Below are 14,495 nucleotides of genomic sequence, written 5' to 3'. Positions count from 1 at the left end.
CCAGACACGAACGTGGTGACAGTCTTTTTCATTTCACTCTCTGCCGTAAAGTGAAAGTTTAACTATTCTTTAAAGAGTATCACCACCAATTTTTCACATTCATGTGTGTTTACAGATCTTGAAGAGTACTCCTGCATATGTGGGGAAAAAAGTAGCATAAAGCCTTTTGTTGCTCCAGAGGAAGCTGCTTGTTATCTGATGAATTGCCTCCAGTGATGTCACTCATTGTGGGTAGCTTAGGCTCAAGGTTTTGAGAAGCAGTCCAGTGGTTGCAAACTGTTGGACTCATTATGGACAGTTTAAAAACAAATGATTGATATCGAATACAGCAGAACCAGAGATATCGGCTCCTAAATGACCCACAATGCAACTCAGCCTCTGAGGGACACGACTGGAGGCAATTTATCAAATTATCATATTTTCACATAATGCAGTAGACTCCTCAAGACCTGTAAACACACTTTAATGTGTAAAAGTTATCCTTTGACTTCAACATTTATGACATCCCTAGAAGCTTTAAATCTCTCAACATAACCATATACAAGATAATGCTAACTGTATATTGTAAGGGGGCTCACCCCAGGGCAGAACTTGAAACTCACTAAAATTAGAGCCCAAAATAAAGTAACAAACTGTTTTTATGTTATTGTAAATATTAAAATTTCATTTTTGTAACTGAATCTGTGACTGAAAATCCTCCCTTGAGATAACAGAAGTTTGTTAGTCAATCCAGGAAATGTATAACTATGTACTGTAAGTATGACATAATCTAGGTAAAGATGTGATGTATAAGTTAACATATAACATGACATGTATAACAGATAATGAAATTGGTGAGGCTGGTCCTTTAAGGCCTTTGACAGATCTTAAAGTGCTTCTTAATGGGCACATAATAAAACCCCACATAAAAGAAAAAGCTCCATAAACCTGCTTTCCACTACCTGCCTAGCACCAAACAGCAGACAGACGCAGTTAACGACTAGTTGGTGAACATCGTGAAGCGTTTAGCAGAAAAATTGTCAGATATTTCCCTCAGGAGTTGATGGAGACCAAAACAGACCAAAAAAAGAGAGATGATTGGACCAGAAAACACGACTTACAATTAATGATAATGTTGTTCTGTAACTGCTGGATGTGTAATTAAGCAACTGTTTGCAGACAACTTCGCTATATTAACTTAAAAGGTGATGATTTTTTCTTCACAATCTGTTTCCACCGCACCTAAATGACCAATAAATCTGTAATTTCCAGGTTTATTAAGCACTCTGGAGCGCTGATGGAGCATTTATAACAAAAATCTGTTTATACAAAGGTAAACCTGTCCATAAATCCAGCACACAAGAAAGCACTGTTTAGCTGTTTTCCTTCACTGTTTGCCTTCGTCCGTTGAGCAACATGCCAACAATTTTTATTTTCTCATCGCCAGGCAGCACAAGTGCCTGGTCTTGGTTTGCTCTTGTCAGCTCTCAATGGCGACAGAAAGCCACTAAATCTTCTTGGCACTGTATTGATTCCCGGAAAATAAAGGTCACTCACAAATATCCCCCACTTGTCCTTCTTTTGGCCACTTCAATCCTCCTCTTTCAAAGGTGCTCCTCTTCTTTTCATCCTCCCCGTAGATGTCTTGCAGTTGCTGTTAGAGGTTAGCCTTGGTGCCATAGATTCATTGGCTGAGCCAGAGAAGTGCTAATCGCAGTATTTGAGGGGTCAATAAAGGGTCGACACCAACGAAAATGGCCTGTAAATACCCCAATAAAGACCCACTGTTGCTTTCCACTCAATCACATTGATTACAAATTAGTTCTGGGGCAGTAAAAGAGCCAGCTGACCTCAGTCACAGCGCCAATTAACTTTCGGGTGTGTGAAGCAAGTATGTATTGTTGTGTGTGCTTTCTGTCTAACAAAAGACTTTTATGTGCATTGCAGGTGCGAGATAACGCCACGTTAGTCTTGTCCAGAGTGCTTCATACTCAGCAGAACTATGACCAGAACCAGGAAAATCATGAAGAGCGTACGTGTCTCTAAACACACACACACTGCACACACGAACACACACTTGTTGAACCCGAAGAATAGATCAGGTGTATGCTTGAGCATATAATGCTTGCTTTTGTTTCTTCCCCCCAGGGCTTTTGTCAACATCCCTGCGCTAATTTAACATGCTAATTCATGCTGTTTTATGTATCGCACACTTGAAGATTATGCTGGAATAATATGCGCTTTTATCTTCTGGCTTTTTATGTGCATTTCAGAATAGATGATTGTTTAGCATTTCTACTTGGATATTCTCTCTGCATTCAAATTGAGGTTGACACCCTCCCTTTTTCATCATCTGAATATGTTCGGTGAGAGTGTGCATGAATAAATAAGGAGGTGAATTATTAGAGGAAAGTTTACAGTGTTGTTTTTCCCCCCCGACAGGGAATGCTCTGTTGGAAGATGACAAGGTGTTTCACTTGGTGAGGCCGGCAGACGAACTGGATGAGATCAAATCCAAACGAGGGAGCATAAAGGACAAGTCGATGACCAAAGCCATTACAGAGATCTATTTAACACGACTCCTTTCTGTCAAGGTACAGAGACAGAATTATCTACTCGATTTTTGCTTTTCCAGACACGGGTTTGAGTTGAAATCCAACTTTGATTGATGGCTTCTAGGTTTTGGCAGAAAATGCTTAAGCAGAAAAGCCTGAAAATCTTCACTGGCAAAACGTGCAAATGGCTGTGTGTCTGAGGGGTTTGATATTTCTGGCTCTGCTCTCCGTCTCTGCGCTGTCTCACATTATTTGTGGCCCCTTTCAGGGAACACTGCAGCAGTTTGTGGATGACTTCTTCCGCAGCGTGCTGTGCTCCGGGGCAGTGGTGCCACCGGCTGTCAAATATTTCTTTGACTTCCTGGATGAGCAAGCGCTGAAACACAACAATGTGGATGAAGAGACCATCCATATCTGGAAGACTAATAGGTAAAAGTACTGCATGCTTTTTTCCATTTGTATGTACTGGAAACAGTGGTGGAAGAAAATACCGGATACTTTACTGAAGTTAAATGTTCTGCCACACAAATTTGCATTCATTTTTGGGACTTTAATCTTTATTTTTTATGAAATATAAAATGTTTCACTCTAGTCTTTATTGGTAAAAGATTTGTAGCCCTCAATGACAGTAAGAATACAGTTTGGGGAAATGTATTCACGTTATTTCTGTCATTTATTTGCAGCTCTGTTCCGATTTGCTATTTTGAGTGTTTCAGAATGTTCATTTTTCCAATTTTTCATCCATTTTTACCTGTTGCAGTCTCAAAATATGTGTCAGGTGTTTCATTAAGATGATTTATCTAACAATCATTAGGAATCTGTCCTTTGTGAGGGCACTACCTTTCCACAATTTCCCAAAATAGCTTCTTACTCACAATAACAGTATTTTAACCAAATATCTGTTGCTTGCCACCACACTTTCTTCAAAGAAATAAAGTACCATACAACTCATAACAATTTACGTACCAATCTCTAAAACCAAATTATTTAAGGTCTTTTCCAAAAGATATGTGAGTGATCTACACCAAATGATCCACTGTCTAAGTGCTCACTTTTTACTATTGGTGTTATAAAGAAACAGATCAGATTTTACAAGTAAAATTCCCCTAAAGTCTGTAAATTGGTGGATTTATGGTGCATTACCCAAATACTTTGCCAACCACTGTCTGGAATCTCAATAATAGCCACTCTTTCCAATTTCTCTTTTGAAATAGTGGATAATTTTACCTCTTTGGCCCTCTCACAGTTATTAAAATGAAATCTTCTGAGAAGTTAAGTGGGGAAATATTTCTTTGGTGGAACTTCTAACGACTCAGATATCTGCTCAAGCTTATCAAATGTTCTTCATGTAAAATCTTAAAGGAGACATATTATTCTTCTTTTCAGGTTCTCCATTTTATTTGGGGTTTCTGCTAGAATAGGTTCACATGCTTTAATGCTCTGCAGCACTGTATTCCCCCTCTGTCTGAGACGCTCTGTTTGAGCTCCTGTCTCTTTATGGCCCCGCCTCCTGAATACCCAGTCTGCTCTGATTGGTCAGCTCACACACACCTGAGCCAGCACTGCTAAGAACAACAAAGCTGCTGTGCTAAATTAATTCTTTAGTGCCAAACTAGCCGCAAGTCAGTAATTATGCATATGTATGATGTACTGTGAGGTCACAAAGTCACAGAATTAAAGGTGAGACTACTGATGAGGCGTTTCAGGAACAGTGTTTCCTGTTGGAGAGAGGATCTTCTGTTGGTGCAGACTTTTACATGGAGCAGAAGAAATATAAAACACTGCAGGAAAGGAAAAAATCAAAAAGAATAATAGGTCTCCTTTAAGTCTGAAAACTAATAACTATATCTGTCAAATATATGTAGTGGAGTAAAAAGTACAACATTTCTAGTATAAAGTAGCACTTGGAAACAGTTTACTTGGAAATACTCAAGTAATGTCCTTAAAATTTGTACTTAGGCGCAATACTTAATAAATGTACTTAGCTACTTTCCCCCAGTGACTGCAAATCTCCCCTAGCACACACAGACCGCCTGAGCCTGAAAACAAATCCCGTCGCCTGAGATACATTAACTCTCCAAGAAATAAAACTTACTTATCCAAGAAAGAGCTGAATACAAATGCACAATTTCAGCTCACTTAGTTTGCATTCGCAATCCCCCTGCTCCCATGTGACATTTAAGTGCATAAATTAGTGTCACGTCGGCTAAGGCTCAAGCATACAAGACGACGTGTTGCATGTAGATGCCAGTGATTGACGTAAGGCTGGCAAGAGAGCACCCACACAAGGACAGAAGATGAGCGATTTAATTACTTACTACACTCCACACCACATTCTGCATCCACCCGTTCTGTTTATCAAATCAACTGAGGGCCATGTATTAAATATGAATGTGTGTATGAGGCACAACAACAAACAAACATGGTAATTACGTCCCAAGCTAATTTAATTCTGTGATTATAGCAACATTGCTATTTTTATGCCTCCATTGTATTCTCACTGCAGCCTTCCCCGGAGATATTGCCAAACCAGTATGAATTTTACACGGTGTGCGTTTCGTGTCTCAGATGGCGGGGCATTCACAGCGATCAGGGAGGGGTGTTTTTTTTTTCCTTTTTTGGAAACTACTGTATTTTCTTTTGAATTCACAAGCTGAAACAAGGTTGAAAAGAAGTGTATAGAGCGTGTGTTTTCCTGTTCAGAAGGGAAATTATCGAGAGTACTCGAGCATTGCATTATGTAGTTGGCACTTTCGATTGTTGGGCTGCGTGGGAACTTGAAAGGTCAAGGTTTAGGTGTTACTTTAGCCTTTCTTATCACTGTTGGCTAGAGAGGCATGCCAACGGTTGCCTGGCATCTACTATTAATAAGAAAAAATCTTCCAGGTAATTTTTTCTCTTTTTCGTTTAATTTTCTTTTGAACAGCAATGATTGTCAGAGAGGTTGGTATCGTATGAAACAGTGATATTAAGTGACAAGAAAGACTTCTCTCCATCCCTGTTATTATCATGTACAGCATTCAATTGCGCCTCAGGCAATTGCTCTCACACATGAAATGCCTCCCTGACTCTAACAAATTCATCGATGCATCATGGTTGATGAGATTTTCTCCCATTCTGCTGCAATAATAATGATAACAACCTCGATGATAGACTGCTTTCTTGCCCTTTTCCCCATGCAGCCTTCCTCTGCGGTTCTGGGTAAACATCCTCAAGAATCCCCACTTCATCTTCGACGTCCACGTGTCTGAAGTGGTGGACGCCTCGCTCTCCGTCATCGCCCAGACCTTCATGGACGCCTGCACCAAGAGCGAGCACAAACTCAGCCGGGTGAGTGGAAACGGGAAGGTGGAGGAGGAGGAAAGAGGTGAAAGGGCAAGAGGGAAGATGGGAGACAAGACAAAGACGATTAGAACAAAGTGGTTTACATGAGTAATAAAAAGGAGTGAGAAGAGGAATGTCATAGGTCAATCACTCTAGAGTGCCATTGTTTTCACTGTCGTGTCCACTTTTTGTCTCTAGGACTCTCCAAGTAACAAACTACTCTATGCAAAGGAGATCTCCACCTATAAGAAGATGGTGGACGAGTAAGTGTTCTCAGCGCTTTACAATATTCTCTTTTCTGTTTTAGAATACTTTTAGATTTTCACAATTACATCACAACCTCTTCTCTCCTCTGTGTGTGTCTGTCTTTGTGTGTAGTTACTACAAGGGCATCAGGCAGATGATATCCGTCAGTGACCAGGACATGAACACTCATCTGGCAGAAGTGTCACGGGTAAGAGACGCAGCTGGCATTTCCTCTGCCACTTTGCTCTTAAAGTTAAAATCCTTGAAGATGTCAGTCCTTGTGAATTTTCTGACATCGGTGTCTAACAGCGAGTGAGGTTTAACACCACAGCACACACTCCCTGAGCTTTTACTTTACTTTGTTAAACATACAATTAATGTGTCTGTTTAAAATGCAAACAAACTTCTTTTGTTTTAATAAGTCTGTCAAAAATCGTCCCTTTTTCATTATGCCAAGCCTCCCACACAACAACAGGGCACAGTAACAACAATTGTTAACCTTGCTGAGGAGGTGTAGGTGTGAAGCCTGTTGCTAACAACTCTGCATTGAACAGCTCACTGAGTGCATTTGCATTCACCTGTGTTGATGCACATTTTTAATCTGATTGTAAAAGAACAAAAAAAACTTAAATCTTAACGTGTGGCTGAGGTGGAAAAGTTGATGCATCGATAAAAGCACAATGCTACAAAATGCAATGGAAACAGACTTGACAAAAAATAATGATGCGCACGAAGCATTTGACTTTGATGTTATGCGAAGCCTCTCCTGCCCCGAAGACATAAAATAGCAGCAGAGATAACACCAGATTGTGTGGAGCGACGAGTAGACCGGAGCTCTTTTATTTACGTCATCCTGTGACATCTTTTTCTTCTACAATGGTTTTAGTGGCACCCAACTGGAGAAAAAGCTCCACCAGCTGTTAATCTTGATGAACCAACTCCTACTGTACATACAGTAGTGTTTAATAGTAGTGCATAAATGTGTGCTTAATTTGGATGAAAAGTTTACTAGTGAGGCTGGTTATAGTTGTTTTAATACTCCCTGCAACATGGAGGTCAGCGCTAACCATTGTTGTAAAAAGTAGGGAAAAGTCCTTCTTGAGTAAAAGTAAAGATATCATGTAGAAAATATTACTTTGGTTAAAGTGAAAGTAAAAGTATTTCCAAGTCTTTTTTTCAATAAATTTACTTATACATTGTATATTTACATGTATACTTACTATACTGTAGGTCAACCAATTATCTGCCTGACCAATTATCAAATCAGATATTCAGAATTTTTCTGATTAATTGAATTGGCGTTAAATAAAAAAAATAAAATGATGATGCAGCCTGAAATATGTAGAGTAACTTGTGAATAGATTTAATTAAATGTATGTAGTGGAGTGAAAGTGCAAGTACCTCAAAATTGTACTTAAGTATTGTACTTAAGTATCGGTACGCTGCATTTTCTGTGACCACTTTACAATAAAAGTCATCTCAAATTTTCCAAGCCAATGTTGTTTAATATAAACGAGCTGGAGTTGGAAATTCCAGGTATTGTGATGTTCAGCTTACGTTGGCAGTAAGTTCGGGAACGGCACACTCCACCACCAGCAATAAAAACTGCTGTATCTAGAAATGGTAACAGAACTGGGTTTTATTTGATGAAAGGATCACGTGTTATAACTTTAATGAATGCTGGTTAATATTATAGCATGTCTCTTTTGCCTTAACAGTTATTTTTCTGTGCAAACGGAAACATGAAGCACTGTGGATCGCTCATTCAGCTCTGCACTTTTATGGTTTAGTTACGTTTTCTCTTTAACCTTTAAATTGTTCTTTATGTTCTCCAGTCTCACACAGACAAACTGAACACACAAGTGGCTCTCCATCAGCTTTACCAGTACGCCAGCAAATACTACGATGGGGTAAGAGGCCCTTCTCTTTCCTATCGCACCCAAAGGAGGCTATTCCTCTGAATGCACTACTGCCCACTATATTATTGCCTTTCCTTTTTTCCTCTCTTGACTCTCGATATGCCAGAAGAGTGATTGTATGAAATTTTAATTGAAAGCATTTCTGTGGGATGTGAATTGGAAAATTGCTCTGGGAATTGATTTTTTAAGCGTCCATTGTGCATTGCAACTTGAGGTCACGAAAGGGGATAAACAAAACCTAATGAACAAGTTGGATAAACAAATGGGGCTGTCAGTCTCCCCTAAGTGGGGCTCACAAACAATAACAGCTTATATGACGTGACTGTTGATGTCGAAGTAACACCATCCTCTCCTCCCACTCTCCGCCCTTTTTCTTCCTCTTTGTCCTGCGCTCATTCTCTATCCGTCTCTGCTGTCCTTGGTTCCTCGCTTTTTTCGGGCATTCTTCTTTTGCCCTCTCCTGCCCAATTCTTCCTCTTTTTCCTCTTCATCTATTATTTTTTGACTTCTGCTACCTTCTCCGCCACTAATGTCCTTTTGCCTTGCCTCCTTCTTTCAGATCATCGCATCCCTCGAAGAGGACCCAGCTGCCCAGAGTAAACAGCTGACCCTGCGGCTCCAGCAGATAGCAGCCGCTCTGGAAAACAAAGTGACTGATCTCTAACCCACCGAGAGGAGGGAGGGAGGGAGGGAGGGAGGGAGGAAGGGGAATGGTAGGATACTGCCAGTGACTACAGGGGCTTATTTCTTCTTTTAGAGAATAAGACATGGAAATAAGGAAAGGAGAGAAGGGATTCATGTGGAGGTATTGTGCTATAAACTTGGCCCTGGGACAATTTTTGGTACTGTGGCGTAACAGGGACTAATGAAATGCAGATAGAGAGCAAAAAGAGGAAGAAAATGATGGGTGACACTGTCATAGGTACGCCTTAAAGCTCACTTGCCAAACCTTAAAGGTCTGCGCGCTCACTCATGCTTCACTGAATATTGCGCCCACAATGCAGTGCGGTAGACCTCTCTCTGACGAATTAAGCCCCTCTGTGGAGCACTGGCACAGGAGATAATCAGATGTTCAATTTCTTTCTGTGTAGAAAAGGTTTTAAGAATTGTATTATATATTTTTTTTATCGTGCAGTCTTTATGCGGAAAGCTTTATAAGGAAAAAAATTATCTTTTTAAATGGATCACCTTGTGGTGCGGATAGTGTTTTTATTAGCCTGTGTGTGCGTAGATGTCTGTGCGAAGTGCAACATGTGAACAAGAGCGTGCGTTGCTGAACTTGAGTGTGTGTGAATGTGTGGGAATGTGTGTGCACACACAGGATGCCTACTGTCAGGCGTGAGGGCGACGGGACGCCTGCTTTCTGTCATTTTAATCCCCCATACCCAGTGACACACTGGAGCCTGCGCTCTCACCGAGCTTTTTGACAGAAACCAAAGGGTCCTCACAAGGACACCGGTTAATCTAGCAATGTTCAGGCTCAAATGAATGACGGGTCACCAGTAGTTTCAGATATATTTGAGTTCAATTCTTTGCTTTTTGACTCAGATTTGCTTCAAGCTGGATTGCCATTTGTGCTGGTGGAAGTCGATAATAGCACAGTCTGTCTCCCTTTATTGTACAGTGCCATGATACATTCCACTTCAACTAAAGCACAGGACATTTCAGATGTTTTTAAAACACATTTCAGTTAATGACTGTTTAAAGATATTTTTCTTTGCTGTAAACCCTTTTTTTAAGTGTGTCAGCAAGATGCAACTTTATTCTGCCATAGAGCCATGACTCTCATGTTAGCCCTGCAATAATGTCAGAATACCATGAGCCACAATAGACAGTCATACTAGCTTCTTAAATGTATTCGCAAACAGTAGCAAATCAGCAATATGTTTGAAATTTCCAAATTGATTCACGCATCGTTAGTGTTCATGATTTTTAGTGCCATTTTTTTAGTATTACTCATGTAATGTTCCAAATACTCATCAAGCATTCTGCCTATAAAAAAGCTATGAAATAGCCTATTGCTGATGTTAATTACCTGCCAGAGATGCAGCTGGTACTTAAATTGTACGTTTTGAAAGAATTACAGTGGTTTTAGCCTTTGTATGATGTTGGTGAGGTCAGAATCAATCATGTACATAATTGTTATCGTAATTGAAATGTTGATATGTCAGTGTCAGAGCCGAGATGTCGACAGGGTAGGAATGAGGGCTTGATATTTCTTGGGCCATTAAACGCCACCACGTTTCATCCCTGAATTATAGGTTTTTGCTGTTGACAGATGATTTAATTGTGCTCCCTGTATCTGATCATGGATGTGTGTAGTTGACAGAGCGTGACGAGCTCCAGAGACCCCAGAATGTTAACGATTCCTGCCTTGGCTAGGGAGAGGTTTGCACAGACCTCGAGCCTGCCTGCCTGCCTGCCGTCTCAGCATGGCACCCTGGCATCCCGACCAACAGCACTTGGCACTGCCCACTCAGCGCAGTGCAGAGTGGCACTCTGTATAATGGAATCAGCAGGGGAGGCTTTTGATCTTAATTGCATGCCGACTGCAGACTCCATCCTTGTCTCCGCTGTTGTTTACTGCTGACTCCTCTCTCACTGACAGAGTTGATGCAAGAAGCTTCTTTCAGAGCCTTTCTTTAACCAAAAATGTGCCTTATTAAATAGGATGATACATATATATTGTTTCTAAATTATTCTATTGGTAACCTAGGTGATCATAATGATGATAGTGCTATAGACACAGCAATGTATTTGGACTTGTGATATTATGTGTGCTGTCTAAAATGCTAGATGCCCTGCTGCAGCCATTTGCGTGCCAATAGGCTGAAGACATTTCAGTATGATTTCTTTTATGGTTGCAGTTTTGATGTGTGCATTTCCTTTGGGTGTCTGTGGTGTGTGCTTAGTAGGACTTTGGTGGCAAAGGCAAAAGGCCAAAACGAATAAATGTAAAACAGTGGCCAATGTGATTTGGGTTTCCCTTGAAAATGTCTGGCATTTCTAAATTAGTCTGAAATCAAAAGGGTATCTGTATGTAGATTGAAATTAGCGCAAAATTGTTCCAACGGTGTTTTTTTTTTTTTTTTTCTTGCCCTGTGTTTCTCAGCTATTCCACAGTGTGTACGATAAATGACTATCTATACTCGACAAATGACCTTTCTTACTGCTGTGCAGTTATTATTTTTATTTCTTGTTTCCTATACCATATAAATCTTTGTAAAACATGTTGAAATACTGTATTCTAACTGTATAATCCTATGCATTGAGTCCTGGGACAAAAAAAAACAAAAGAGAAAAAAAACTGTTCGTGCAGTTGTCGAGACTTTTTCCATTTTGAAACTTGTGAATGTGCTGTAATGATAAAAGAAACTGGGACACTCCATTTTCAGTGCAGGACCATTATTGGAAGCCAACGTTTTTTCCTCCCCATCCAAGGCAGCTCAGAAGATCCTCGATCTTGTACCTGATCTGGTTGTACTGGATGAACTTAATTTCACAAAGTTGTGTGTGGACGGAGCAGTTACCCACAGGTTTCATCATACACTCCTCCGTGAATAAACTCAGAGACGTATACGCCCTTCATATCTGCTGTGTTTCTTTCACTTCTACAATATTGATTTGCTTCAATAGAACACTCCGCTGCCATTCATATTGCATGAGTTATAATCACCTTGGGCGATGGAGCAACACTTGCCACAGGTAGCTGATTTCTTGTCGAGGTAAACTGAATCATTCCTGGAAGTCTTTACACAGCTCATTACATTGTCCCTAGATTGACAGAAGAGCTTACAGCACAGGCAGGCGGAATAGGTGGATTTTATGAAAATTATGTCTATTTCAAACCAACCAATCACATTACGAGGGCCAAGTGCTTGAACTTGACAGTTTTCTTCAGATATTTGTGCATATTATGACCCAAAACGACTTTCTTGATAGCATCAGCCCTCGTGTGTAGCATACCCTATGATCGCTAATGTTTCCCCCCCCCCCAAATGCCACATCAGTTTCCTGTCACACCGCTCAGAATACAGACTGGAAGCTAAGGTCTGGCATCATGAAATGAGTTGATAATGTAAATAGCCGCACAGCTTATCTGTCATCGGCGGTGAAGGTTGAAAAATTGCTGCGAAAACATTAATTAAGCACTGACAGCTAAGAATGAAATTGGAAAAAAGAAAGATGAAAGGCAAAATTGCCTCATCTTGCTGCTTAACAAACCCAGACGCAGGGGCACAGATATCAAAGACAGACCAGAGGCCTGCGCAGGCTGTCCTCTAACAGAGCAGATCATTGATGCAGCAACAGATAGAGCAACTTCAAGGGCGGCAGCCAAGGCAGGAGTGATTACACTTGATTATCGCAAACACTGCATCATGTACACTATCCTTGATCACTGCTCCATAATCAAAGGCAACACTGTACTTTATATTCTATTAAGACGCGCTGCTTAAATCATTCTGGGAGTCAAAATTATTTGCTTGCAAAGCACTTATGATAAGATTTCTACATAACTATGCCCTTCAATGTGTGGAAATAAATGACACTGCACACTGAAAAACAATTATTTTAAGTCAGTTCCTTTGCAGGGTTTCTCACAAGAAATTGGGTTAAAATCTGCATGTTGCTGGCTTCCGTTCTCCTGCCTGGGATGCTCCTCACACAGCAGCCAACCTCTCCTTCAGCAGGAGATGGTTGTGTTTACCAGCAGGTCGTGTTTCACTTCCACATGTTTCAAACCTTCTAATGAGATTTGGCTTTGATTTCTTCCGCCTTAGGGGAAGAGGAGGAGGAGAACTTGGTGGAAAATAAAAACAATGATGGCGTGGTGTCATTTTAAACAGTTGTTCTGATGAATAATTTAAAGCTTAACAACAACTGATTCTAGGGCTTTCTAAGCTTAGCGATCACCAGAGAGCAAATTAAAATATCCTGTTAGGGCTGCTGGCATTTTAACAGACTTAGAACTACATAATTTTAGAGTGGTTTGAATTCAAAATTCTGCATACCAGAGCGACCCAGACTATATAAGCAGACACTTAAATCAGCAGCAGTCTCTCTCTTAACAGCGGAGTATAATGGGCTGGGAGGAGAGAGAGCCGGCCGACTTGTCTGAAGAAAACTGGGAGATTTGAAATTACAAGCCACAGATACAGAACTCCAAATATTAATGATAGAAAATTTCATACTGAAATGTCTTCAGCCTATCCTGTCTGTGTGTAGTGGTTTCAGTGTAGACATATCTGTGCACTTATAAGCAACTTGCAGTCTAACAGTCTGGCTTCATTATTAATCTGCTGTCTGTTTCCTATAGTTTACTGAGGTAGTTATTTATTTAAATATGTAGAATCACTGAGATCAAGCTGTATTGCTTAGAGACCTATGCACACAAATAAACATGTATGCTGTTATTATAGACAAACCACACAAAATTAACTGCACTAATCAATATACATGGGTCCCACGTTAAAGAAAGCAAATACTTCAAATCCAAGAGAAAAATGAGGGTGTTTTTATTGCTCGTCTCATTTTTTAAGGAGAATGGTATTTAACATTTCACCCATCCAGAGAACGCCCTGTTCTCTAAAAAAAAAAAAAAAAATAGAAGAAAAAAATAATTAATGTAGGCTGTTAAGGAACAGATGGGTTTGTTTAGCCTCAAGTCGGCCTTAAAACAATATGCAAATGCGCATTTATTTTTTTTCTGCAAGGAATTATATTCTACATACTGGCCCTGAAGAAATCCCCTCCTTATGCAATTTCAGTGTAAGAGATGGAGGGGCAAAATTCTCTTCTCACTTGATTTGACTGAGACTTACTACACTTTATCAGACTACACTGCATTGTTGGTAATGTAGGTGCCATGTTCTGAAAAGGAAAGCCCTACCTGTTGCTGCATGATGACTAATGACAGATGGGCCTGAAGGACCTTGAAGCGTTCAACACTTTTGCTGCATTCAAGTCAATAATAGAGCAAAGTTGAGAGCAACTGAAAGGAATTCATCGACGTCAAACGGGTGACTGAGATTAATATTTTTGTTGTTGTTTGTTTTTCCTACTCACAGCTAACACACAGCATAATCATTTAAAATGTGATGCACTCATTTTATATGACCAAAATGAGTTCAACATTGCAGCATCCACCATAAATGTCCCATAAGTGGCAACACTGCATTGCCTAGCATCATATGTTAAGACTTGGATCCACGAAACGTTTAAATTATTGTCTCTAACTTTAATGATCAATCCTTTTCTTAAATAGGCCACATGTTAAACTGGCACAGACAGTAGAAAGCTTGTATTTACATTTTCCCGTATCACGTGAATGCAGCAAAGCGCGGTGGCAAATGACAGGTTTACCATCATGTGATTGACTCACACCACTGACCAATCAGCACGGACCCCGCAACCTTCTTAGCCAATCACCAGAGACTTAGCGTTCTCTTGTCCAATCACATTAAAAAGGGGC

At 40.2% G+C, this 14,495-nt stretch overlaps 1 protein-coding gene across 1 annotated transcript in view; it reads left to right on the top strand.

Moving 5' to 3' along the window:
- The window catches only part of plxnb2b (plexin b2b), a 132,744-nt gene extending 124,052 nt beyond the window's left edge, over positions 1–8,692 (top strand). The window contains exons 30-37 of the mRNA XM_084363210.1: positions 1,927–2,011; positions 2,422–2,573; positions 2,803–2,963; positions 5,717–5,864; positions 6,057–6,121; positions 6,237–6,312; positions 7,940–8,014; positions 8,583–8,692. Coding sequence (XP_084219336.1) covers positions 1,927–2,011; positions 2,422–2,573; positions 2,803–2,963; positions 5,717–5,864; positions 6,057–6,121; positions 6,237–6,312; positions 7,940–8,014; positions 8,583–8,687 — 867 coding nt within the window. The 3' untranslated portion in view covers positions 8,688–8,692. The remainder of the gene's footprint in view (positions 1–1,926; positions 2,012–2,421; positions 2,574–2,802; positions 2,964–5,716; positions 5,865–6,056; positions 6,122–6,236; positions 6,313–7,939; positions 8,015–8,582) is intronic.
- Positions 8,693–14,495: the final 5,803 nt, after the last annotated feature.

Source organism: Pagrus pagrus (assembly GCF_965226575.1).
Source record: "Pagrus pagrus genome assembly, chromosome: 10".
Classification (NCBI taxonomy): Eukaryota; Metazoa; Chordata; class Actinopteri; order Spariformes; family Sparidae; genus Pagrus; species Pagrus pagrus.
This window is presented reverse-complemented; position numbering and strand designations above follow the sequence as displayed.